The 26,989-nt window shown below is 42.4% G+C and overlaps 1 protein-coding gene and 1 non-coding gene across 2 annotated transcripts in view; both read left to right on the top strand.

Annotated features, from left to right (window-relative positions):
• The first annotated feature begins 10,687 nt into the window (after nt 1-10,687).
• Nucleotides 10,688-26,989, top strand: part of kpnb1 (karyopherin (importin) beta 1) — a 39,651-nt gene continuing 23,349 nt past the window's right edge. The window contains exons 1-8 of the mRNA XM_085783286.1: nt 10,688-11,020; nt 13,480-13,538; nt 16,487-16,669; nt 18,733-18,933; nt 22,056-22,208; nt 25,211-25,270; nt 25,443-25,532; nt 26,863-26,973. Coding sequence (XP_085639412.1) covers nt 10,981-11,020; nt 13,480-13,538; nt 16,487-16,669; nt 18,733-18,933; nt 22,056-22,208; nt 25,211-25,270; nt 25,443-25,532; nt 26,863-26,973 — 897 coding nt within the window. The 5' untranslated portion in view covers nt 10,688-10,980. The remainder of the gene's footprint in view (nt 11,021-13,479; nt 13,539-16,486; nt 16,670-18,732; nt 18,934-22,055; nt 22,209-25,210; nt 25,271-25,442; nt 25,533-26,862; nt 26,974-26,989) is intronic.
• Nucleotides 21,057-21,198, top strand: LOC146982280 (small nucleolar RNA SNORA79). The gene has a single exon (XR_015036492.1). It is a non-coding gene; the product is annotated as a small nucleolar RNA SNORA79 (small nucleolar RNA).

Below are 26,989 nucleotides of genomic sequence, written 5' to 3'. Positions count from 1 at the left end.
AAGAGCGGGAAAATGAACGAGGTCGAGAGAGAGAGAGAGGGAAAAAAAGAGCGGGAAAATGAACGAGGTCGTCGGGATCACGATCGATTAGTCAGTGAATAATAAATAAATCAAAAGCTGATAATCGATCAGTCGTTAACATTATGGTCTGGTGATGAGGTCACAGGTGGGCGGAGCCTGGGCCAGGTGGGGAAGCAGCTGATTGGTCGGTCGGTTGGTCTGTGTGTGTGTGTGTGTGTGTGTGTGTGTGTGGGTGGTGACGTCTCTGAGCTGCTGTTTAAATCCATGAAATCTAAAATAAAGTATTATTATAGTCTGGAATCGCCATGACGATGACGCCATGTTGTGCCATAACCTCAGCAGATCGACGTGTCACCGTGTTCAGTCTGAATGGGTCACTTCTTTTTATACTTTACTGTTGTTTTTTGTACATTTTGTTGTGAGTTAGTTTTTTTTTTTGTTTTTTTTTTACTGCTCATGATGCTTCAGACTTCGCCTAGCAACAAGTGAGGAGATCAAAGCTGATTGGAAGATAATCCCTGACTCCTGAAAGCTCTTATCCAATCAGACGCCCTGACATATCTAAACCGTCTCTATCTTAGTAAAGAAAAAAAAAAAGCAAAGTGAACGATGTGTTAATTAATTAAAGATGCACTGGATTATCATCATCACCTTCATCCTCCACCTTTTGCCAAATGTAGTTTTGTTGTGAAAAAGGGGCATTTCTCCTGTTTATTTCTTCCTGTTTGTTGTTTTGTTCTTTTTTATTCTTTGTCCATGATTCTTCCGTTTGTGTTGATGAAAGAAAAATGAGGAAGAAGTTGGAACAAAAAGTAAAAAGAGACACAAAAAGACCAACTCAAGGCAGCTACGTATGAGTGAACTACTGTAAAATGACTAACTAATAAAGAAGTAATGGGTTTGTTTTTACAGCGTCTGAGCGTCTCTTCATTCCTGCAGCCGGAGAAATAAAACCTCATCCTCTCATTCAAACATTAAACTCTGAGGAGCTTTATTACTGATTGATTGATAGGGCTGGGACGATACGCTTTTCTCCCGATTCGATTCTTCTACGATTTTTTGGATAGTGATTCGATTTAAATTGTGATTCTACGATATTGCCGATTCTCTCTATGATTTTTAGTCTTTAGCATTTTTAACATTTATCTGCACACAAATACTGTAGGAGCCTATAAATGAACATACTCCATTATAAAGTGAACTTAACCCTTGATTCTGAAAGGGACAAAAGTGTCCATTTTCAGTTTTCAACTGTTGATTGTCTTGCAATGGTTAGAGTTATTGCCATCAAATTAGGTAAAAAGCCATAATTTTTCACAAATTTTGGAATAAAAAAAAAAAAAAATTTGGAACGCTACACTAACTACCCTAACTAAAAAAAATCACATTCCCCATATTGTGGACAAAAGTGTCCACGGAGAAAACGCCATAAAAATAGTATACCTTCATATTTTTTTCAAATTTTTTTTTGCATAGATCTTCTAGTCTACTTCTCCTCTGTTGATCCATACCAAATATTCAATTAATTTCAGACTTTTAACCCCTTAAAATCCAGTATATAGGGTCCTATGAAAAAAAAAGGCTAAAAACGCACACAAAAAGGGGGGTATTTTCAAAATACTGAATGCAAACTGGATATGTTGGGTGGGGATTTTACCAGGCTTGGACATGTCATTGATTAGTAACACACTTGATTTGAATGGATTTTTATTTTTTTTGCAATCCCACTTCATAGTTTTTTGTTACATTCCCCATATTGTGGACAAAAGTGTCCACGGAGAAAACGCCATAAAAATAGTATACCTTCATATTTTTTTCAATTTTTTTTTGCATAGATCTTCTAGTCTACTTCTCCTCTGTTGATCCATACCAAATATTCAATTAATTTCAGACTTTTAACCCCTTAAATGCCAGTATATAGGGTCCTATGAAAAAAAAAGGCTAAAAACGCACACAAAAAGGGGGGTATTTTCAAAATACTGAATGCAAACTGGATATGTTGGGTGGGGATTTTACCAGGCTTGGACATGTCATTGATTAGTAACACACTTGATTTGAATGGATTTTTATTTTTTTTGCAATCCCACTTCCTAGTTTTTTGTTACATTCCCCATATTGTGGACAAAAGTGTCCACGGAGAAAACGCCATAAAAATACCTATACCTTCATATTTTTTTCAAATTTTTTTTGCATAGATCTTCTAGTCTACTTCTCCTCTGTTGATCCATACCAAATATTCAATTAATTTCAGACTTTTAACCCCTTAAATTCCAGTGTATAGGGTGCTAGGAAAAGAAATCGCAAAAAACACACACAAAAAGGGGGGTATTTTCAAAATACTGAATGCAAACTGGATTTGTTGGGTGGGGATTTTACCAGGCTTGGACATGTCATTGATTAGCAACAATATTGATTTGGGGGAATTTTTAGTTTTTTGGTAATGTCAGATTAAAAGAAAAGCTCCCATAGACTCCCATTATAATTTATTATAATGGAAGTCTATGGGAGCTTGACGACTATTTCCCCATTATCCTTTTAATGAGGAAATAGTGACATAAAAATACTATGAATCTCATATATATAGATAAGGTGGCCTCAGACACACAGTCACGCACGCACGCACGCACGCATGCACACACACACACACACACACACACACACACCCCTCAACAAGGCTGCTCCCGTGAGCGACTATACGTATTTCTAATTCACTCTGATCCAGGTGTCTGTTTGAAGTAAGGACCAAAGTAATAGTTTAAATGTCCTTGTTTCCATAGAGACCAGTGCAGATACCAACATGACCCCCCCTCCCCCACTCCCAAACCCACCCCCCCACCCCCTCTGCTCCAATGACCTAACAACAACAAATCACAAAATGTAAACACACCACCACTGGGTTCATTCAGCTGTGTGTTCAATTGTCATCATTTAGTCGTGGCACACACACACACACACACACACACACATACTTGTTTTTATGACATCATGGGGACAGACACACACGCACACACACACACACACACACACACACACATACACTAGTCCAACCAGTTTGAGGCGTTGCAACTGTCCTCTTTTTACTCCACCTCCCATGAAGAGAGCTCCAATTATGGTGTCTGTGTGTGTGTGTGTCCATGATGTAAGAAAAACAAGTATTTGTGTGTGTGTGTGTGTGCCACGACTGAATGATGACAATTGAACACACAGCTGAATGAACCCAGTGGTGTGTTTACATTTTGTGGTTTTTCATAGGACCCTATATACTGGCATTTAAGGGGTTAAAAGTCTGAAATTAATTGAATAATTGGTATGGATCATTAGAGGAGAAGTAGACTAGAAGATCTATGCAAAAAAACCTGGAAAAAAATATTAAGGTATACTATTTTTATAGCGTTTTCTCCGAGGACATTTTTGTCCTCAAGTGGTAAGAGTGTAACTTTTTTTAGTTGGGGTAGTTGGGGAACGTCCCAATTTTTGGGAGGGAATTCCAAATTTTGTGAAAAATTATGAACTTTTACCAAATTTGATGGCAATAACTCTAGCCACAAGTATGTGTGTGTGTGTGTGTGTGTGCCACGACTGAATGATGACAATTGAACACACAGCTGAATGAACCCAGTGGTGGTGTGTTTACATTTTGTGATTTGTTGTTGTTAGATGGGAGCATAGGGGGTGGGAGTGGGGGAGGGGGGGTCATGTTGGTATCTGTACTGGTCTCTGTGTAAACAAGGACATTTAAACTATTACTTTGATCCTTACTTCAAACAGACACCTGGATCAGAGTGAATTAGAAATAACGTACAGTCGCTCACGGGAGCAGTCTTGTTGAGGGGTGTGTGTGTGTGTGTGTGTGTGTGTGTGTGTGCATGCGTGTGTGCATGCGTGACTGTGTGTCTGAGGCCACCTTATCTATATATAAGAGATTCATAGTATTTTTATGTCACTATTTCCTCATTAAAAGGATAATGGGGAAATAGTCGTCAAACTCCCATAGACTTCCATTATAATAAATTATAATGGGAGTCTATGGGAGCTTTTCTTTTAATCTGACATTACCAAAAAACTAAAAATTCCACCAAATCAATATTGTTGCTAATCAATGACATGTCCAAGCCTGGTAAAATCCCCACCCAACAAATCCAGTTTGCATTCAGTATTTTGAAAATAGCCCCCTTTTTGTGCGTGTTTTTTGCGATTTCTTTTCCTAGCACCCTATACACTGGAATTTAAGGGGTTAAAAGTCTGAAATTAATTGAATATTTGGTATGGATCAACAGAGGAGAAGTAGACTAGAAGATCTATGCAAAAAAAATTTGAAAAAAATATGAAGGTATAGGTATTTTTATGGTGTTTTCTCCGTGGACACTTTTGTCCACAATATGGGGAATGTAACAAAAAACTAGGAAGTGGGATTGCAAAAAAAATAAAAATCCATTCAAATCAAGCGTGTTACTAATCAATGACATGTCCAAGCCTGGTAAAATCCCCACCCAACATATCCAGTTTGCATTCAGTATTTTGAAAATAACCCCCTTTTTGTGTGCGTTTTTAGCCTTTTTTTTTCATAGGACCCTATATACTGGCATTTAAGGGGTTAAAAGTCTGAAATTAATTGAATATTTGGTATGGATCAACAGAGGAGAAGTAGACTAGAAGATCTATGCAAAAAAAATTTGAAAAAAATATGAAGGTATACTATTTTTATGGCGTTTTCTCCGTGGACACTTTTGTCCACAATATGGGGAATGTAACAAAAAACTAGGAAGTGGGATTGCAAAAAAAATAAAAATCCATTCAAATCAAGTGTGTTACTAATCAATGACATGTCCAAGCCTGGTAAAATCCCCACCCAACATATCCAGTTTGCATTCAGTATTTTGAAAATACCCCCCTTTTTGTGTGCGTTTTTAGCCTTTTTTTTTCATAGGACCCTATATACTGGCATTTAAGGGGTTAAACGTCTGAAATTAATTGAATATTTGGTATGGATCAATAGAGGAGAAGTAGACTAGAAGATCTATGCAAAAAAAATTGGAAAAAAATATGAAGGTATACTATTTTTATGGCGTTTTCTCCGTGGACACTTTTGTCCACAATATGGGGAATGTAACAATTTCTCTCCAAGAATCAAGGGTTAAACCCTTTTCAAAACCTGGACTCTTTGTATGTAAAAAAGGCGAACAAATACACATTGCACAATTTTTTTTTTTTTTTTAATTAAAAAAAAAAGATTTTCAAAAGATTTTTTTTTTAATCGTCAAAAAAGATATTGCGATATTTATGTGAATCGATTTTTTCTCCCACCCCTATTGATTGATTGAAAGAACTTTTTGTAATGACAGTTTAAAGGTACATTGTGTAGGAATTCCTCCCATCTAGCGTTGTGGTTGTATATCTCAAGCAACTCAATCGTATTTTTCATGCTGCATTCACCTGAAATTGGGCAGACGGCAGACGGACGACAGCCGCTGCACGTAACGGCATAAACAAGCCTCTATGTAAACAAGTGGTCCGTCAGTACGAGGCAAAACAATACACGTGACAATATGTTGTCATGGCGATGTGGTATTGTTTTACCGTCTTTCTCTGGACTTCTGTGACTAAAAAATGACATCTGGTTTGTTAGCGACCGACGGCCGTCTGCCCGACTGCAGGTGAATGCAGCATCAGTGTAACGCTCCATTCCTCCTCACTGCGTTACCGCGGTGACTGAGCCGACAGCTCCGGTGTCTCCGCTGAGTTTCCGTGGTTACCTACCGTCACGCTGCCACCATAGACTGTAACAAACATGGCCGTAGCATCCGTGACGTCCCCCATTGGTTGTGGGGAGTCGTTGTTGTGACTCCAACATGGCGGCCTGAACAGCGCCATGTTGGATTGGCCGGCCGAGAACCCGCCCACTGGCCTCGAAGCAGCTGTCCACGGAGCTGCTCGGACCTGTCACTCAACGTTTCCGCGCCCTAATTGGCCAGAGTTTTAACCTAATAACGGTCAAACGGTAGAGTTAAACCCCTCAGAGTTTTAACCTAATAACGGTCAAACGGGAGTTAAACCCCTCAGAGTTTAAACCTAATAACGGTCAAACGGTAGAGTTAAACCCCTCAGAGTTTTAACCTAATAACGGTCAAACGGTAGAGTTAAACCCCTCAGAGTTTTAACCTAATAACGGTCAAACGGTAGAGTTAAACCCCTCAGAGTTTTAACCTAATAACGGTCAAACGGTAGAGTTAAACCCCTCAGAGTATTAACCTAATAACAGTCAAACGGTAGAGTTAAACCCCTCAGAGTATTAACCTAATAACGGTCAAACGGTAGAGTTAAACCCCTCAGAGTTTTAAAGGTGTACAGAAATGGCCGTTTGTCCCGTTTGTCGCGCCGAGTTGTCACGAGCTGCAACACGAGTTTACCCGAGTAAGGAAAATGAATTTGATTGGTCGTTATCGAGCGGGCGGGATATTCAAAGTTTGGGGCGAGCCCGAGCTCCGTGTGTGTGTGCGTGTGTCAGACGTTTGAATGACGGATTACGGATCCAATATCAGTGGCTAGTGAATCGTGTACAGGCTGACGTATAATCCGTGCGCCTGCATTATCCAATACGAAAAAAAAAAACTACACTAAAATACACACTTTCATCACGGATTTACTCAAAAATAGAATTTTGCACAAAGTTTGGCCTACATCGTCTGATAGATGAGTTATTACACTAATTTTATGACCCAGAGTGGGCTCAAATTCAATTTTCTTTTCTGTACACCTTTAACCTAATAACGGTCAAACGGTAGAGTTAAACCCCTCAGAGTTTTAACCTAATAACGGTCAAACGGTAGAGTTAAACCCCTCAGAGTTTTAACCTAATAACGGTCAAACGGTAGAGTTAAACCCCTCAGAGTTTTAACCTAATAACGGTCAAACGGTAGAGTTAAACCCCTCAGAGTTTTAACCTAATAACGGTCAAACGGTAGAGTTAAACCCCTCAGAGTTTTAACCTAATAACGGTCAAACGGTAGAGTTAAACCCCTCAGAGTTTTAACCTAATAACAGTAAAACTGTAGAGTTAAACCCCTCAGAGTTTTAACCTAATAACGGTCAAACGGTAGAGTTAAACCCCTCAGAGTTTTAACCTAATAACGGTCAAACGGTAGAGTTAAACCCCCTCAGAGTTTTAACCTAATAACGGTCAAACGGTAGAGTTAAACCCCTCAGAGTTTTAACCTAATAACGGTCAAACGGTAGAGTTAAACCCCTCAGAGTTTTAACCTAATAACGGTCAAACGGTAGAGTTAAACCCCTCAGAGTTTTAACCTAATAACGGTCAAACGGTAGAGTTAAACCTCTCAGAGTTTTAACCTAATAACGGTCAAACGGTAGAGTTAAACCCCTCAGAGTGTGTGTGGGGGTAGAAACTATCGATTGAGACCAGAAAACGTTCTGACACCAGACTTTTAACATGTTTATTGAGGATGTAAAGTGGGTGATTTTAACATGGGGGTCTATGGAGAATGCTGCTTTCTGACACCAGCCCCCAGAGGAAGAAGAGGGGATTGCAGTTTGTTGAACGAGGAAGTGACTTCACTTCTCAGACCAACAACTGCCCCCTTGGCTGCCACTGAAGGTAAAAACATGGAGACACCACATGGCAGCAGCACCGAGCTTACCCGCTCCATGGAGATATGAATGATATGAACGGCTCATTCAGAGCTGAAAGGAACACTTCACTTTGTTGATGTTAATGAGAAACAGACTGAAGAACCAGATAATCGATTTAGTGAAGAGAGAACAGGAGAAGTTACACAAATGTCCTTTTAAAAATAAAAGTAAAAGTACTTCCTGTATCAACAGTTTCAAGCGGCCTACTTCCTGCTGCGGCTGGTCTCCGATCAGATGATCGATCCTGAGTCATTCACTGGTTCACAGCTCAGCGCGGTGCGTTCAGGAGCCACCAGGTAAATCTGAGCTCTGGTGAAAAACCGATCACATGAACAGTGACATTTTATTTCCCTGTTCAGTATCAATAAACTGATCATGTTGGATTTATTTGGGCAGAACCTCTTCATTCTTTTTATTTTATTGACCACACACTATCTATTTTTTTACTCTTTGTATTTGTGGATTCTAAATTGTTTGTATTTCTGATTCTTAAAGCTTCAGCCAGCGATCCGGTGGTTTTGTCTAACTTCCTGTCAGCAGATGGAGTTAGCAGCCCCCGCCCTCGTCATGGATCTATTGGTCCTCGTCCCTACGTCACCACATTCACGCGCATCCCTTGGCTGCACACACAGAGAGGACTGCCCCTTTATGCCGTTCTCTCTCCTCATTGGATAAAGGTTGTAGGATACAAGGAAAGTTTTCTCCTGGGCTCAGAGCAGAGCAGAGTGACTGACAGACCCGTGTTTCAGACCAAACACTCTATAGAAGTGATTGCTGTCGGAAGATATAACTATTTAAGACTTAGATTAACACAAACATTCACCTGACTTCTGCTTTAACCTTTATTTATCGGTCGGGTTTACAAGTTAAAAAAAAAAGTCAAATACAGTGCATAGTGCATATTTCCGTCTGAAACATAACGGATGTGGAGTTATCATGTCGAATAAAAGAGAAACACTTGAGTAAAGTACAAGAACTTAGTAAAAAAGGTACGTTTTCATTTTTTATTTGTTCCATGCACAGACATTTTCAGTTTATAGCCCACACTATCAACAAAATAATGATATAATTTCAGTTCAGTTCAATTTTTTTTTAATTTAAAGGGGACATGTTATGCAAAACTCACTTTTTCATAGCTTTAGTACGGAAGCCCTAAAGGGCCAAGTCCGTATAAATTTTTTTATTATCGTTTTCTCGTGATAACGACTTATTATTTCGTTATCTCGAGATAACAAAGTCTGTTTTCTCGTGATAACGAATTAATTTATTTCGTTATCTCGAGATAACAAAGACCGTTTTCTCGTGATAATGAAATAATCATAGAATGTGTGGTTGACATGGTTGCCAAGCAACATGTTTCCCCGGTGCAATCGCTTCTGCTTACGGGGAAGTAGCAGCTGGTTAGCCGCTGTATGTTCGTAGCAGGGGGCTACTACGTATTAACTGACTCGCCGCTCTGTGTGTGTGTCGCGGTGATAATTTAACCGTGAAAAGTAGGCTACAACACACACAACATAACGTAGCCGCAGTGTTGTGAGTGAATCATGTCGGGACAACCAGGCTTCATGAATCCGCTTCACAGACCCCGGTGCCCGGCCGCCACTAGAGCAGCAGCGGCGGCGGCGGCGGCGGCCAAGCACCGGGGTCTGTGGAGCGGATTCATGAAGCCTGGTTGTCCCGACATGATTCACTCACAACACTGCGGCTGCAACGTTATGTTGCTCCCGTGGTTACCATGGTTACCTCAGCTACCAGAGCGAAGCTTCTAAACCGACCGTTTAGAGCAGGGCTGTGAAACTGGTGTGTAGAGAACCAGCTGTTTTTCTGACCAAAGCATGTTACTAACATTACTGTTAGACATCAAGGTACCATGTCAAGAAGCAGAAATGAGCAGAATATGTCCCCTTTAAACATGCCACATTGCATGAACAACGACATCAAAAGATAAACAGTTCTTTTACATACATATAAATTAAATTCACACCTCCTTAGATAATTCAAACTGAAAAGTATTGTGGTAGTGCATCGCTTATCACATAACATATGACAACGTCTTCCTAGACAAATAACTAAGTCCAGTTGCTTTCGATTTAACCTCCTTTGAAATATGACAGATCTATCTTAGATGAAAAAGGAGAATAAAATAAATAAGGAACAATTAAAAGAAAGAAATATATTTTAACAAGTAAGTCCATAAACAAACACAAGGGGTTAGGACAGGTTAAGATTTGCTATAAATGTGTACAATTTACTATTAATTTGTTTCAAACATTTTTGTAACAAGGAAGTTCAGTTCAGTCGTTTACAAAGTTATAATGTCCGACGCACACAAACAATTGGATTTAAGGATAAATGTCGTACTAATCCTTTAGCCAAATTCTTTATTCACAAAGCCAAATATCTAAAAACTCCACCCATCTTCACATACTTTTTAAATGAATTCCATCTCCATATTAAGTCCCTATAATTGATTAAGACCAAACATGCCAAAGACCTCTACTCAATGTTCAACAATGATCTGACTAATGTAGCGTAACAATTGTTTAATCCTGGATGATTTAATGTATGTTCTTATTTACTTTTTCTCTTCCCTTCTATATTTGATATGAGTTTGTTTTGTTTTTTACTCACTTATCTTAATTTTTTGTTTATTTAATGTTATTCTTAATTCTTATCTCTGAAACATGATGTCTGCTCTTGTTAAATTTTGGACAGATATAATATTTGCCTGACTAGTTTGTAAATGCATTTGAAAAAACAAACAAACAAGTAAGTCCATACTAAACAAATACAAGGGGTTACGATTTTCTATAAATGTGTACAATTTATTATTAATTTGTTTCAAACATGTTTCTAACAAGGAAGTTCAGTTCAGTTCAGTTCAGTCGTTTACGGTGTTATAATAATGTCCGACGCACCTTGAATGCAGCACGTCAAGCGTCATCGTGCGTAATTCGTACGTAATATCCCTCCGCGGGAGAGAAGCGCGCGGCCCTCTTTCCCTCCCGACAACACACACACACAGGATGTAAACGGGCGGCGGAGCAGCGACGAGACGTTACTACTCTGCACCGCGGCCGTTAACGTTTCCGTTTCCCACACCACCACCACCAGAGAGGAGAGGAGAGAGAAACAAAAAACAATCAGTTCCTCCTCACCGACAGACAGACAGACAGAAAACCTCCCCGTGACTGGCACCGACCGAGTCCCGTGGAAGAAATATAATCCCTCCGCCGCCGCCGCCGAGTGAGTGGGTTGTTGCTGCGCGGCAACGACACCGAGTGAAGGGGAAGAGCGCGCGCCGGGGACGGAATGGAGCTCATCACGATCCTCGAGAAAACCGTCTCTCCAGGTGAGTTTAGTTAGTTACCGGAGAAAGACAGACAGACAGACCCAGACATGGACTACTACCGGGAGGAGTACCGGGAGCTGCGGCCGCTCGAAGCCGCCCTGAGCCGCGCTGAGCCCGGCGAAGCGGCGCTGGGCGGCTCCGCTGAAAGTTTGAAGGAGGGAAATGAAATGTGCCTCAATGCGTTAGCTACGGATGCTAGGCTAGGCTAGGCTAAGCTAAGCTAGGCTAGGCTACTGTACCTGGATGTCAGCAGCAGGGCTCCACACTCGCTTTATGTTTTCTTTATTTTTTATTAAACTCTAAGCACAGTGACCCCCAACCCAACCCCCCCTCTACATTTTCTGCTTGAGCTGCTAAAATTTAAAATTAGTGTTGTTTTTTTTCACACACTCGCAAAGCAAATAACACGTTTCCTTTTCATTCATGATGCTCATCCCACTAAGCTAGGCTAGGCTAGGCTAACTGCGCTAACTGTTAACTGGATGTCAGCAGCAGGGCTCCACACTCGCTTTATTTTTTAAAACTCTAAGCACAGTGACCCCCAACCCAACCCCTTCCTCTCTAGTTTTAAATTTTAGCAGCTCAAGCAGAAAATGTAGTGTTTTTTTCACACCATCGCAAAGCAAATAACACGTTTCCTTTTCATTCATGATGCTCATCCCACTAAGCTAGGCTAACCGTGCTAACTGTAACTGTGGATGTCAGCAGCAGGGCTCCACACTCGCTTTATCTTTTCTTTATATTTTTGTTTAACTCTAAGCACAGTGACCCCCCCCCAACCCAACCCAACCCAACCCCCGCTTGTAATTGTAAATTTTAGCAGCTCAAGCTGAACATGTAGTGGTTGTTTCACACCCTCGCAAAGCAAACAACACGTTTCCTTTTCATTCATGATGCTCATGATCCCACTCATCGGCCTGACACCTGTGATGATGATGATGATGGTGATGACACAGTCCGGATTCTCTGAGAGCTAAAACATAAAAATAATAATAATAAAGAAGCTAAACTATTTACTGATATGGTGGCACATGTGGAAGTAGGTGAAAAAATAACTTGCACTGACTGCACAGATGTTGGGGGGGAGGGAGGCAACAAGGCTCCATGTCGGTGCTAACTAACTAACCAACTAACGGGCGGATGCTAATGCTAACTGCTAATGCTAACGCTAACGCCGCGGCCTGACTGAGCAGCTCTGCCCCGACTTCACCCCGCTGCTTCCCGCTGCCGCTAATCCCGTGTGGCCGTGTGGCTGCTGCTGAGCCGCGGTGCTGAACCGGAGCTGTGTTGTGTGTGTGTGTGTGTGTTGTGTTGTCACACCCCAGTAGTGTGTGTTTGCCACCACCAACAACCCTTCTCCCCCCCCACCACCACCACCACCACCACCCTATCCTCCCTCCCTCCCTCCCTTAACCCGGTATGGGAGGCGGGTGTGGCGGCTGCAGAGCCACAACGCTGCCCGCTGTCGTTAGCTAGCTCCGTTAGCTCCGTTAGCCAAGGCAGGGCATCTTTATTTATATTTCTATAGCACATTTCATACTAAGGCAACTCAATGTGCTTTACATAAAGACAAAACATTAAAAAAGAAGCATAAAACATAGTTAAAAGCAAAAGCAAATAAAAGTAAAGTTCTTAAAAGAGCTCAGCTATAATAAGCACGTGAAAAGAGAAATGTTTTTAACCTGGATTTAAAAGTGCTGACAGTTGGGGCTGATTTCAGTTCTGCTGGTAGTTTGTTCCAGTTGTGTGTGTGTGTGTGTGTGTGTGAGCAGCATAACAGCTAAATGCTGCTTCACCATGTCTGGTCTGAACTCTGTGCTCCACTATCTGACCTGAGTCAGTAGCTAGCTCCGTTAGCTCTGTTAGCTCCGTTAGCTAGCTCCGTTAGCTCCGTGTGGGCTAGCCGCCTGCCCCACGCCTGTTCCCGGGCTCACGGTGGCTGTGGAGCCGCTGGCTGCAGCTCCGGTGCTCGGTAGGAACCAGAACCAGGACCAGGCAGCACCGTGGGGGGGCTGAGCAGCTCTCCGGTACCGGTACCGGTTCTGGTTCGGTCCAGTCCGGTCTGAGTCTGACTCTGATCTGTGAACTGAACTTTTATTTCAGCCACTTTTTTTTTTTCTGTAGCAGCGAGTTAACGTTAGCATGCTAGCTGTTAGCCTCTAGCTTCCTGCTGCACACGCACGTTGGAGGCTCTGGTGTGAGTCTGCAGGCTGGTGGGACACACACACGCACACGCGCACACACACACACACACACACACACACACACACACACACACACACACACACACACATCCATCCACCGGTCACTCGTGTAAAATGGCCGTGACACCGGTGGGTAGGGGGGGTTTTGGGGGGCCTCACACCTTCACATGCTAACTGTGTCTGTCGTGCTAATCAGCTAGCATTACACTGAATCACCCCCCCTCTCTGTTTCTCTCTGCCCCCCCCCCCCCTCAGATCGGAATGAACTGGAGGCGGCTCAGAAGTTTCTGGAGCAGGCGGCGATAGAGAACCTGGTGAGTCTGGAGGGTCACGGTGCTGGTGGTGGTGGGGGGGGGGGGGTTTAGGTAGCAGCATGGATGGAGATGGAGACAGCTGGATACCCCCCCTCCCCACCCTCCCATGCTGCTGCTGCTGCCACCACCCAGTACCACACACACACTGAGTATCTGTCTCATCAGAGGTGGAAACAAGTTTTCAGCATCTGTGAAATGTTGCATCAAGAATCAGAGAACTAAACTAGACATTAACACCTTCAAGAGGAACTGAACTCTGTAGGATTTCCACCCTTAAAGGGGGATAGTTCACCCTAAAATTCAAAATTTCTCCTCATGATCTCCTCCCCCTCATGTGGACTAAGGGCTGGGAGAAGTTTCAGAGTCCTCTGTGGCTTCTCTGAGTTACAGGGGGTCTCGGCGTAGCAGTGCATGTCCATATGACGGTTGCAAATGGATACCAACTGTCTTCGTAACAAAAAGACACACCAAAAAACATCCAGATACCTCCATGCTGCTCATATGTAATGTCCCTCTTGTATTGAAGCCCCGACATGAGAAACTGTCTCGTGAGATTTGCACTGACACAGGCAGAGCAGTGAACTGAGACACTGGGACTTCACTTCTTCCGCTACAAACAAGCTTAAAATATAGACTTATTTAATTTTTTTCTGAACAATTTCTCATGTCGGGGCTTCAATACCAGAGGGACATTACAGACGAGCAGCATGGAGGTATTTGGTTAGTCCACATAAGAGGGAGTAGATGATGAGTGAAATTTGAATTTTGGGTTGAAATAGGTTCCTTAGTAATACAAAAAGACATTAGAGTATTGGGTCAGTTTGGTTACATAGCGTCTAAACCAAGGGACCAGGCTGAAGATCCAGATGTTTAGATGCAGAACTAAACCTTTTATCCACCACTCCATTACTCTACAGTAATACGAGACGGCTGCAGTGAAGTGGTGTGTACAGGTTAAACAACATGAACTGACTGAAGACAGAGAGAGAAGCTCTGAAGGAAGCAACGTAACACTTATATTAGGAGCTTTAGCTGAACATGTAGAGTCACACTGTCGGTCAATATTCACATTTTCATCCTTTTCATCCACACACACACGGGTCTGACTCCTGTGATGACTGAGTCCAGGTTCTTGGAGTCGACTCTTCTACGTTTCACCAGCGTTGAAAACAAAACGACACATGAACAAGTAGATGAAACATCAGAGTCGGACTGAGCCGTGCAGGTCCAAGTGGTTCTGAGCTCCTGTTACTTTGAGAACGGCTTTTAACTTATTTTTCAGTTTCTGTTTTAGCACTTTGAGATTTTTTGTTAAATATAAAGTGCGTTACAAGTAAAATGTATTATCATTATTATCTCTGCTCATGTGGACCTGATCCTGATCCAGTCAGACTCAGTCGTAGACCAGAAGAGTCCAGCTGGTCTCAGTCCAGTTCACAAACTGCACAGTTAAATAATCACATCACACAACATTTAAAGGGACAACCAGGAGTTTTGTAAAAGTGAAGTGTTTCCTCACTACATTTATGAGCCTCCGCACCGTGAAATTCTTTGACCGGTGCAAGACAGACTCATGTTTTCATTCATCAATCTAATCTAATAATCTAATAATAACAAAGTAACCATAGAGACAAAACCATAGATTTATCTAGAATGGAGCCATTAACAAGTGGTAACGGAGATTCATCCACATTAATATCAGACTTTTTTATAACCAAATAGAAACTCCTGGTTGTCCCTTTAAATACAAACACAACATTAACAACATGAACATGGTTGTTTTAGAGCAGCACATCTGTCTGACCACATCTGGACCCAGACTTAGCTGCTCTAACTGCTCACATCAACCTGCTCTGAGGTCAAAGGTCACAGGCTGGAGACGCTGACATGTGGCCGAGCTCACACTTCCTGTCTGTGTGTGTGTGTGTGTGTGTGTGGTCGTTCTGCAGTGTGAGGCTGAGGAACCAGGAAGTGGAGCTGGTCATGTGACACTGCTGAGTCCAGTCTGATTGATTGATTGATTGATTAATTAATTAATTAATGACCAGGAAATCAATTTTTCTTTTAAATTAATGACACGTTAACATTTAAATTCTTCCAATTCAGTGTTACGCACATATAGGTACATACATACATGTAAATGTACCAGTATCTGTGCATTTACCTTTACTCTGCCGACACGGTTCTGACATATTATCTTTTTTTTGGAAAGTAACGGTATTTATGAATCTTTACGATTAATTAATAAATAAATTAATTAATTGTGGCGTTTAATACCACGATTAATTATGAAAACAAGTAATGGTGACATCACTAATACGGATGGCAATTTGAGCAAGGCAATTTTATTAGTATAGCCCGTTTTTACCACCAGTTTGTCTCAAAGGGCTTTACATGGCATCATAACAACATCCTCTGTCCTTAGACCCTCGGATCAGATCAAAACCAGCAGCAACAAAGATAAAGTTCAGATTCAGTGTTTGATTTAAGTTCAAGAGTCTGTTTGGTTCGCTGTCATTAGTTTTAGTTTATTTATTTAGCACAATTTTAAAACAGTGCAAGGAGGGAACGAAGCCTAGAAGGCTTGTACAAAGTTCCACTCCCTTCATCATAGAATTACATTATCTCAAGATAAACAATGAGAAATACAGCAAAGAAAATTAAAAATGAACAATAAAATGTTCAGTGCAACATAGAAAGACTATGAAACACAAACAACAAAAGAAAGGAAGAAGGATGCATAATTAACATTAACAGAAAAATAACACTAAAGATTATGACACAAGGTGTTTTTTCAGTAACTTTCTAAAGGACGTGTAAGATGTTGTTGACCTCAGAACCACCTCCAAACCATTCCAGTGTCTTTCCTGTCATCATTAACCCTCTCCTCTCCTCCCCTCTCCTCTCTCCTCCCTCTCTCCTCTCCTCCTCTCCCCCCTCCCCTCCAGCCGACGTTCCTAGTGGAGCTGTCCAAGGTGCTGGCCAACCCCGGGAACACGCAGGTGGCCCGCGTGGCAGCAGGTCTGCAGGTGAAGAACTCTCTGACCTCCAAAGACCCCGACGTCAAGACCCAGTACCAGCAGAGATGGCTCGCCATCGAGGCCAACGCCCGCCGCGAGATCAAGAACTACGTAAGAATCACACACCAACACTGACACCAATACTAACACAACTAGAACTAGAACTAGACCCACAACTAGAACTAGAACCAGAACTAGAACTAGAACTAGACCCAGAACTAAAACTAGAACCAGAACTAGACCCAGTACCTCGCCATCGAGGCCAACGCCCGCCGCGAGATCAACTACGTAAGAACAACCACTAGTAGCGTCTGCATCCACCTGTTCTTACTCACATTTTCAGAATTTGCGTGGAGAAAAAAAGAAACTTGGACGAAAACGCCAGAAATGTGAAAAAAGACAGAAAATTTGCACCAAAAAAAAGCTTTAAAGCAGATATCAGTGGAATGTTTTTGTTAATATAAGTCCTAAATAGTCCTATTTTCCGTCAGCAATCACTTACATGAAGTATTTCAGCCTAAACACGAGTCTCTCCGTCACTCTGCTCTGCTGTAACCCGAGGAGAAAATTTTCCTTGTGGGATACAAGTGTTATCCAATGAGGGGAGAGAACGGCATGAAGGGCTGTGTGTGCAGCCAAGGGATGCGCGTGAATGTGGTGACGTAGCACGAGGACCAATTGATGCCTGACAAGGGCGGGGGCTGCTAACTCATGGTGCGTTCAAGGAAACTCGTACTTTGTGTTTTTCCTTCCTGTGAAGTCATACCAGTTCGATCTGGTACGAGTTCACGGGTCGGAAGTTACGAGTGGCCGTTATAGGGAACTTTCACAGACAACAGGACGGTAAAAACACGAGCTACGGGTTACCTGGAACGCTACCAAGTCGTAGTTGTGACTTGAAGCTGTAACTTACGGTTTCAAAAGCCTGCCTTGAACACAGCATTAGCCGAAACGGCCCTGCCACTGATATCTGCTTTAAGTTTTTACACCGGCAGGAGGATTTGTCAGCGTATTGATAAAAGTAAAATACGACCTTTTACTATGGAAACAGGTTTTGTGAAGAAGCGATGACCGACGGCGTTCCCACTGCGGTGTAACATTACAGTATACAAGGTTCCCAGAATGCAGCTTTATTTCCCGCTGTAGCGCTGTATTACCTTGTTGTTACGGCACTTTATGAAGTTTTATTATGTTTTCATGTCAGACAGTAACTGTTTAGATCCTTAACATCCGGCCAGTTTATCCAAACCACGGCTGTTCAGAAGTCTGCTCCCATGTTTTTGGAGAAGTGAACAGGGTTCCCACGCATCCTGGGAAATCTGGAAAACCTGGAAAAGGTTCACCAATTTTCCAGTCATAGAAAACACATGGAAAATGAGAAAAAAGTCAGATGTCCTGGAAAATGATTTATCACAGCTACCAGAGCTCTGTTTGAATTTTTTAAGGATTTCGTTTCCAAAAAAAAAAACATGTTTGTGCTGTTCTATGATAAATTTGTCATAATTTCTAAGCATTTAAGAGATTATTTCATTAGTTAGAGCTGTAGATGCACATCTTTAAATCAGATTTCCTGGAGAGAGAATGAGAGAGAGGAATACACATAGAAACTTTCTAGGGCTGCAACTAACGATCATTTTCATTATCGATTAATCTGTTGATTATTTAAACGATTAATAGTTTGGTCAATAAAATGTTAAAAACATGAACCAGTGTTTCTCAAACCACCAGACGACATCGTCCTCTAATGTCTTGTTTTGTCCACAAACCAAAGAGAGACTCAGTTTATTGTCATAAAGGAACAAAGAAACCAGAAATATTCACATTGAAGAAGCTGCAATCAGAGAATCTGGAGCTTTTTTTTTTTCTTTAAAAAACTACTCAAACTGATTATTAGATTATCAGAATGAGGAGGATTTATTTAATAATCACTTATTGTATGATTAATCAATGAATTGTTGCAGCTCTAATAGAAACAAACTGATTCAATTTACAAAATAAGGTGCTATACCACTGTCAAAAAGAACACTTCTCCAAAGCTTGAATGGGAGATGAATCGGTGCACGGCGTAAAAACTAGTGTCTGTCAGACTGAAACTGGAACAGCTAGAGCCCCCTGCTGTGTGTAGCAGCTGTATCTGACCCTGCCCCCCCCTCTATCCCCCCCCCCCCCTCCAGGTGCTGCAGACCCTGGGCACAGAGACCTACCGGCCCAGCTCGGCCTCCCAGTGCGTAGCCGGCATCGCCTGTGCAGAGATCCCAGTGAACCAGTGGCCCGAGCTCATCCCCCAGCTGGTGGCCAACGTCACCGACCCCTCCAGCACCGAGCACATGAAGGAGTCCACGCTGGAGGCCATCGGATACATCTGCCAGGACATCGTCAGTACACACACACTCAGAGAGACACACACACACACACACACACTCAATAAAAAACACTTTGTTGTGGTTATATTAGATGGATTAACGACTAAATATTATATTTAAAAAAAATATTTACAACTTGTGGACCAGTGGTCACCGATAATGATGATGACGACGGTGTTTCACATTAACGTCTCTCTCATCACACAGCTTATTTATTTATTTATTTATTTTCAATAAGCTTTATTGAAAACAGCTGTACATATAAACAGATGTACAAAGAACAGGGTTGTACATACAGTTATACAATAGAACATCAGACAGGTGCTCCAATATCTGTCAGTAATCATAAATAATAAATAAATCACAATAAAATAAGGTAATTATTAGCAATGTTAGTAAACATTCAATCGAAGGAAGGATAATAAATAAATAAATGAACAAATAATATGACAGACGAAAAATAAATAAATGAATAAAAAAATAGAAAAAGGGGAGAGAATGTAAAAGCTTTATTCTTCTTTGAAAAATCTCTCGTAAATATCTATGGATGTGATGCTTTGTTTAGTGTCAATTAGTGTAAGGGATTTCATGTATTCTCATCATCATCACAGCTTAGAAACCTGATGAGTAGTGAACAGTGACATCACAGGAAGCTGCCCTTCCTGTATCTGGCCCTTCACATTAAAAGCCCTCTAGGTGTGTTTTGTTTTGTTTTGTTGAACTTTAAGCCTCGTTTCCACTGTCAGTACAGATTGGTTCGGGTCGGGTTGGATATGTTCAGCTTTGCGTTTCCTTCAGGGGTAGGCGGAGTGTGTGTGTCGAAGCGTCACTACGCCGACTTAACGTAGCGACACTGGTCCGGTTGAACCCATTCTCTGCCATTTCTACGGCAACCAGCTAGAAAACCTTCTCATTCTGCACAGCTCCTCACCAACCTCCTTTTAAATGGCGCGGTTGTGAAGCCTATAAATCTCTCTGCCCCCTAGCAGCAGCAGATCTCTTTGCTCCGTAGGTGGGTCTAGAAACGAGCCATAGGAACTTTTTGAGTCTGGAACACCGATTGTGTTGACCAATCACAGCGCTCTATCTGTTTAGAGAGTCGTCGGGCGGCTTAACGCCATGACGACATACTTGAGACGGTGAAAAACATGACAAGAAGATAGATGCAGGGTTTCTGCAGGTCATTAAAAAGCATTAAAAGTCATTAAATATATTTTGCTAAAATTAAGGCCTTAAATGGCATTAAAAGGAATTAAATTCGATTCTCAAAGGCATTAAAAAATTGATTTAAAAAATTGATTGATTCATACAGTGAGATTTTGATATCATTACATCTCTATAGAGCACAAAGAGCAGAAAAATAGGGGGATTATACAGTTAATCTACAGTAAAATTAAACGTGGGTGAAGAAATGGAGAATTTTCTAAATTTATATTTATAGGTGGTGGCAGGCTACTGTTGACTTTTCTTTTTCTTTTTATCGCTAGCGGCAAAAATCGGAATCGGCAGGTCAAAATTGCAGTCGGTGCACCCCTATTGGTGTGATAAATATGCAGAACCAAGTCATTGGGTAATTGTGAATGTGTATATAGGTAAGTGTATGTACGCACACGTATAGTATTTGCAGTCACGGGCATTAAAAATGTTTGAAATGGCATTAAAAAGGGCATTAAAAAGCATTAAATTAGATTTGCTGGTACCTGCAGAAACCCTGAGATGGCTTTGGCAAAGGAATCGTTTGAATCGGCCGTTGGCATCAACTTTGAAAGAATTAAACTTGTCATTTTCTTTAAAAGTTGAGCCAGAAACTGACCTGAAGTCGTTCATTTAGAAGAAGGATGGATTTGGTGTTTTGCCAACGGGATATGGGAAAAGTTTAATCTAGCGACGTCATCCTGCTCTTTGCTCTGATTGGTCGTAGCGCTGCCCTATTGGTGCAGAGGCAGTTTGAAAGACAGCCTTCATCCCGCCCCCTGGATTGAGCCGAGGTCTACCGCTCGTTGACACACTAGACATGTTCATGATATTATAGTCTGGATGGTCAGGCTAGGTGTTTCGTACCGACCCGGACCGACCCGCAGAGTGGAAACGAGGCTTATGTTTGACCGTCGACTGTTAGTTTAGTTTCCCATGACCGACGTCGGTTCCTCCTCCTGGCTTCAGTCCAACCAGGAAGATTTTACGACGTCGCAGAAAAAAACTCGGGTCCTTTTCACCCGGGAAGCTGCAGGCTGTTGCCACGACAACGGCTTCCTGGTTTTGCGGGACCCAACAGATAAACAATAACATCGTGGAAAAGCAAAAGATGATGCAGGACAACCAAAGTTCTTTAGGCTTTCTTTTACTAGGCTTCAGGCCATCAGACATAAACACACACAGGGGGAGGGGTACAAGACAAAAGCTCTTCCTCATATAGACTTCCTGGATGCAGGGTAAAGCACACCTGGAGCCTAGAGCTCCCTCTAGGTCAAGACTAAGCAAAGTCAGGATACTACATAAACAATGTGTATTTAAGCAATACATCACGACAGGCCGCCCGCTTCGCGTCGGGCCGAACAACGCCCCTTAGCCGTGGTAGAATGAGCATAGACCACGGACTGGAGTGATATATTGCTTTTATAAAACGGTTACCAATAATGACAATATGAAAGAGGGATACACATCAATTTTATGTAGTTTTATTCAACCAGAAATACATATTATCCAATAAAAAACTAGTCCCACCTCTCCAGACGTTAGCTCCAAGTAGCTCTGTCACTGCTCAGTCCCCTCTACCATTGTTAACCCTCTGGAGGTCAAAGTTCACCTTCAACATGTCAATTACACTACTTCACTACATTTTTTAACATCCTAAAAACATCAACTGTCTGTTGCTACGGACTGCAACAGTCCGTTGTCATGGATACATGACAACAACTTCCATTCATACCAGTCATACGTGCCTGAGGCGGAGTGATAGCCTACGCTGTGATAAGGCTTTAGAATAGTAGCCGTGGTAACTGCTCATTATACCACGGTTAACAACCAATCAGATCGCAGGATTTCACCTTAACGTTTTATAAATGTGTATATATGTGTATGTATGATGGTGATGCTGATGGCGGTGGTTGCCGTGGTGACGATGCCTCCTTCAGGACCCGGAGCAGCTGCAGGAAAACGCCAACCAGATCCTGACGGCGATCATCCAGGGCATGAGGAAGGAGGAGCCGAGCAACAACGTGAAGCTGGCTGCTACCAACGCTCTGCTCAACTCGCTGGAGTTCACCAAGGCCAACTTCGACAAGGAGGTAGAGACACACACACACACACACACACACACACACACACACACACACACTCACTGACTGAACAGTACATAATCCTTTAGTTGCAGTGGTTCCCAACCTTTTTTGGCTCGTGACCCCATTTTGACATCGCAGGTTCGCCATAAATTAGTGAAGTCAATCAAGATGCACCAGCTGAGATATTTTTATTTCAAATTGTTTTTTTTATACTTATATATATATATTTTTTTAAAGTATATTTTTCGGCTTTTTGCCTTTATTTGATAGTGATGACAGTAGAGATAGACAGGAAATGGGGAGGCAGAGAGAGGGGGAATGACACGCAGGAAAGGTCTGCCCGATGCGGGATTCGAACCGGGGACGCCTGCGGAGAGGACTGTAGCCTCTACATGGGGCGGCCGCTCTACCCACTGCGCCACGCACCACCCCTATACTTATATTTTTTATTAGTTTTTGTGTCAGGAATAGTCAAACATGACAATATCACAGTACATTCAAATGAGAAATAAGATAGCCAGGCAATTGATAGCTTTCAGTGACGTCACCTCCCAGGGACCTGGCGGTCAAAAGCAACATTCCAAAGTGGCCCCACAACGGACTTTCTATGGACAAACAACCGAGTAATGACTTAAATCATCTGCCAGCAGCCGAGAAAGAAAGATATAAAAACAACTTTGAAGTTTTGGGCACTTGTGACCCATATTCAACACCAGCTGCTGTATACCAGCTGTTTAAAATGACCAGTTCCCTGCCGAAGCTCCAGTTGGGAGATGTTTACATTTACCTGGTGGAGAATCCATCATCCTCCACCGCTTGTAACCAATACCTCCGGTGTTATGGCTCAACTGGTGTCTGATTAAAAGCCCCATTTTGTAGTTTTTTGATCTTAAAATAATGTTTCTGAACTCGTTGAAGTGGTAGAAATGTACCTGTAACTTTCCTGTGTGGGAACACCGTCCTGGTACCGCAGCTCCGCTGAGCTCCACAGTCTGAGCTCCAGCCCACTGAGCCCAGGCTCCCTGCTCCTCTCACCCACAAACCAGAGCCCTTAGCTGGGCTGCACGGTGACCAGCTGCCCCCCCTTTACCCCCCGGAGCTTTGCTACGCACCGCTACCGACGGCAACGATGACGGCGGTCCGATAGCAGCAGGACCGGCGGCGGCGATGGTAACCCGGCGGGACCGCCGCCACCGGACACGGCAACAGCACCGACCGCGGCGCGGCGAGGACGATGTTGTTATTGTATTTTCAGAGTGTTTTCCATTAGTTGGTAACTTTAACATGACAGGCTTTGTCATACTGTGCAGTGTTGTGCAGAGTGAGAGTAGTGTGGCGCTGACTGACTGTAGATTGCCTGAACAGGTTCACTCACAGAAGCATATTCGCTGCAGTAACATGTGAACTGCAGCTTGATTTGTGAATTTGTGACAAATCAGCGGACGGAAGTGCAGCACAGCTGTTGTTCGGTACGGTAACCAGTTAAATCAGACACCAGTTGGGCCATAACACCGGTATTTTTGAAGCAGCAGGGAGCAGTGTGTGTTTTTCTGCCTTGTCCTAAGCCGTGGACAGCGGGGAAGTGGATTGTTTTGACCGCCAGGGGGGCGTTCCATACGGGCCGTGACGTCACATGAAAGCTATCAATTGGATCTTGAAATCACTTAAAAAAAGGAGTTGTAAATGGTAGAGGAATGTGTTGTCCCAGTATCCGTCGTATGGTTTTCACAATATCGTCCCAAAAAGGCCGTAGTCCTGGGCATTCAAATTGTTTTTTATTGAGTTTTCCCCAAAAAAAGCTGTAGTGAGAAAAAAACAAAACAATTGAAACTGCCAAAGAGACACAATTGCATGAATGCCATACACGGCTTCAACCTCCTGTGTGCATCTGCATTTTATTTGAACTTGATTTGTATTTGAGAAAGGACAATTAATATAGAATACAGTTGTTTAAGATTCTGGTCTATCAATTACTCGAATTTCAGACGACCCCACATGGTTGAAAAACACTGCTATAGTTGCAGTGAACAGAAACATCTACCAGCTGCTATGAGCTATGTTGCTGCTATGTTTTAGTTTTATTGACTTCATTTCATCAACCAGGAAGATAAAGTGATAATTGTAATGAGCTGAGTCATTACAGAGTAAATCAGTGTTTTTCAACCGCATGGGGTCGTCTGAAATTTCTTGTAATTGATTTAAAAAAAAATTACTGATAAAAATATTCTTTCAACTAATTATGATTAGGGCTGCACGATATTGGGGGAAAAAATGACATTGCGATATTTTCATTTACTGCGATTTTCCGTGATAATATATTGCGATATTAAAAAATAAGTACTATCAAATGATTACCTTTTTTTTATGAGATTAGGAGATTTCCTGATAGTATTGATCATACATCAACAGAGCATCTAGATGTAAATAAACAATCTTTGGCTGATCATGTGACTGCTCACATCTTCCCCATTGGATTTTATCACTGAAACGTCCTGGAAAGACATTACTAAACGGTCTGAGATATTTTTGGACAAGGACAAAGTGTTAGTTTCTGTGGCGGGGAGAGCAGGCGCTCTGTGATGGGATAGTAATGTCTTTCTGGGATGTTTCAGAGTTGGGCTATCTGAGGTGAGCGGCTACATGCAAAAACACAAAGTTTCTACTGTTTCTACTCTCCACTATATGAGTTCAGTGGTGTCTCTAAGGATTCCAGTCATGTACCAGAGATGTTTGATTGTTTTCTGAGTGTTTGTTGTGGTTATAAAGAATTGCCCCCATGGGTTAGCATTGTGGCTAATATCCCTAGCGCCGGGTAGCCATGGTAACTCCGGTTAGCCTGCAGCAATTTTAGTCGCGTTTTTTGCGACTAAACCATCAGGACAACGATTTAGGGGTCAAAAATGACCGGAATTCTCCTTTAACACAAAGTTACACCCTTGGTAGTGTGTAATGTGTGATGTGTGTAGTGTGAGTGTGTAATGTGTGTGTGTGTGCTGGTTGTGTTTCAGACGGAGAGACACTTCATCATGCAGGTGGTGTGTGAGGCGACGCAGTGTCCAGACACCAGAGTGAGTATCAACGACCCGACGGAGGAAGAGGAGGAGGAGGAGGAGCTCAGTGGAGCTGCAGACTCAACCTGTCTCTCTCTGTGTGTGTGTGTGTGTGTCTGTGTGTGTGTGTCTGTGTTGCGTGTGTGTGTGTGTGTGTGTGTGTGTGTGTGTGTGTGTGTGTGTGTTGCAGGTGCGCGTGGCGGCGCTGCAGAACCTGGTGAAGATCATGTCCCTGTATTACCAGTACATGGAGACGTACATGGGTCCTGCTCTGTTCGCGGTAAGAACCACAACAACTCTGGTTTCACCTGTTGCAGCGTGATGCATTCAGGAAACTCAGGAAACTCAGACGCTGAAGATGCTTTGACCCCCTGACCTCCTGTTGAACCTCAGATCAACACTCACTGAAATGATGATTTCTGTTTTTTCTGTCAAATTTTTTTATTAATGGGATAGTATCATTTTTTTAAAGTGGGGTTGTATGATCTCCAAATAGTAACATTGCGGAGTTTTTCGGCCTTCAAATAATGTTTCCAGACTCACTGCAATGATAGAAAAATGGTTAATAGGATGAATGGTGCTGCCGCCGCAGCCTGAGCCGGGTCGCGTCGGCTGAAACTGCACTATGGAACTTCCCTGCACGGGTACGAATCACTGCCCCCCCTCCTCCCCCTTCCCCTCTGCGTCGAGGGAGAGACGTGGTGGGTAAAAGCAAAACTTACGGTTCCCCTCCTCCGCCCAGCCCTTCAAAGTGCAGGAAAAACACAGTTTTTATTTGGACCTAACCAACTCGCGTATCCCTCCGCCCAGGGTTAGCGCCCGCCGATCAGCAGTTGGTTAGGTCCAAATAAAAACTGTGTTTTAAAATTATATTATAGCGAACAATGGAACTGTGTATTTTTTTCAGGTAAAACCTCTTTTAGGCTGTGAAAATAGGCCGTTTCTTTGGGTCTGTTCACAACACTGTATGTTGTAAATCTCTGGGCAGGGCTATTATGGGCTGGCGTTGCTAACGGGAAGAGTGTAGAGAGTCTTCTACTGCAACTAAAGTACTTAGGGGCTATTTGTAGATCATACTACCACACTTTAAAAAAAATGATACTATCCCTTTAAATTTTTGAGAAACATATAAATTATTTTTATAAATTATAAATGAATGATACATGTGTTGGTTTAGTTTTTGGTGTAGACGTCCTCAGACACATCAGATAAAGAATGAAATGATAAAATCTAATTAAATATCTGGAAAAAAAGTCCATAAGGGTCAGACATTTGGCCGCCTATGGCTGGTTTAACGTAGCCTACGTATCTAAAAAAAAAAAAAAAAAACATATAAAGTTTGCCGTGCTTAAATCCAATGTGCAATTTCCTAGTATCGATTTTTTAAAACCATTTTAAAGACTTTTAGATCGATCTGTCTCCAGGAAGGCAGACTTGCCGAGCACAGATCGATGTAGTTGGATCGTAGGAATATAAATCCATTCATCGATGTAGTAGATGAATCGTTAACACCCCTACCACAGAGCTTAGACTCGCAGGACGCCGTCTCCACCATCGCATCCATCCATCCAGTGGAGTGATTATTGATTATTCCCCCCCCTCCCCTCCAGATCACCATCGAGGCGATGAAGAGCGACATCGACGAGGTCGCACTGCAGGGCATCGAGTTCTGGTCCAACGTGTGTGATGAGGAGATGGACCTGGCCATCGAGGCCTCCGAGGTCGGTAGTCTGGTTG

Source organism: Trachurus japonicus, chromosome 8 (assembly GCF_045865225.1).
Source record: "Trachurus japonicus isolate A0001 chromosome 8, Traja_1.0".
NCBI classification, from domain to species: domain Eukaryota; kingdom Metazoa; phylum Chordata; class Actinopteri; order Carangiformes; family Carangidae; genus Trachurus; species Trachurus japonicus.
Note: the sequence above shows the minus strand (reverse complement) of the source record. Positions and strands in the feature narration are given on the sequence as shown.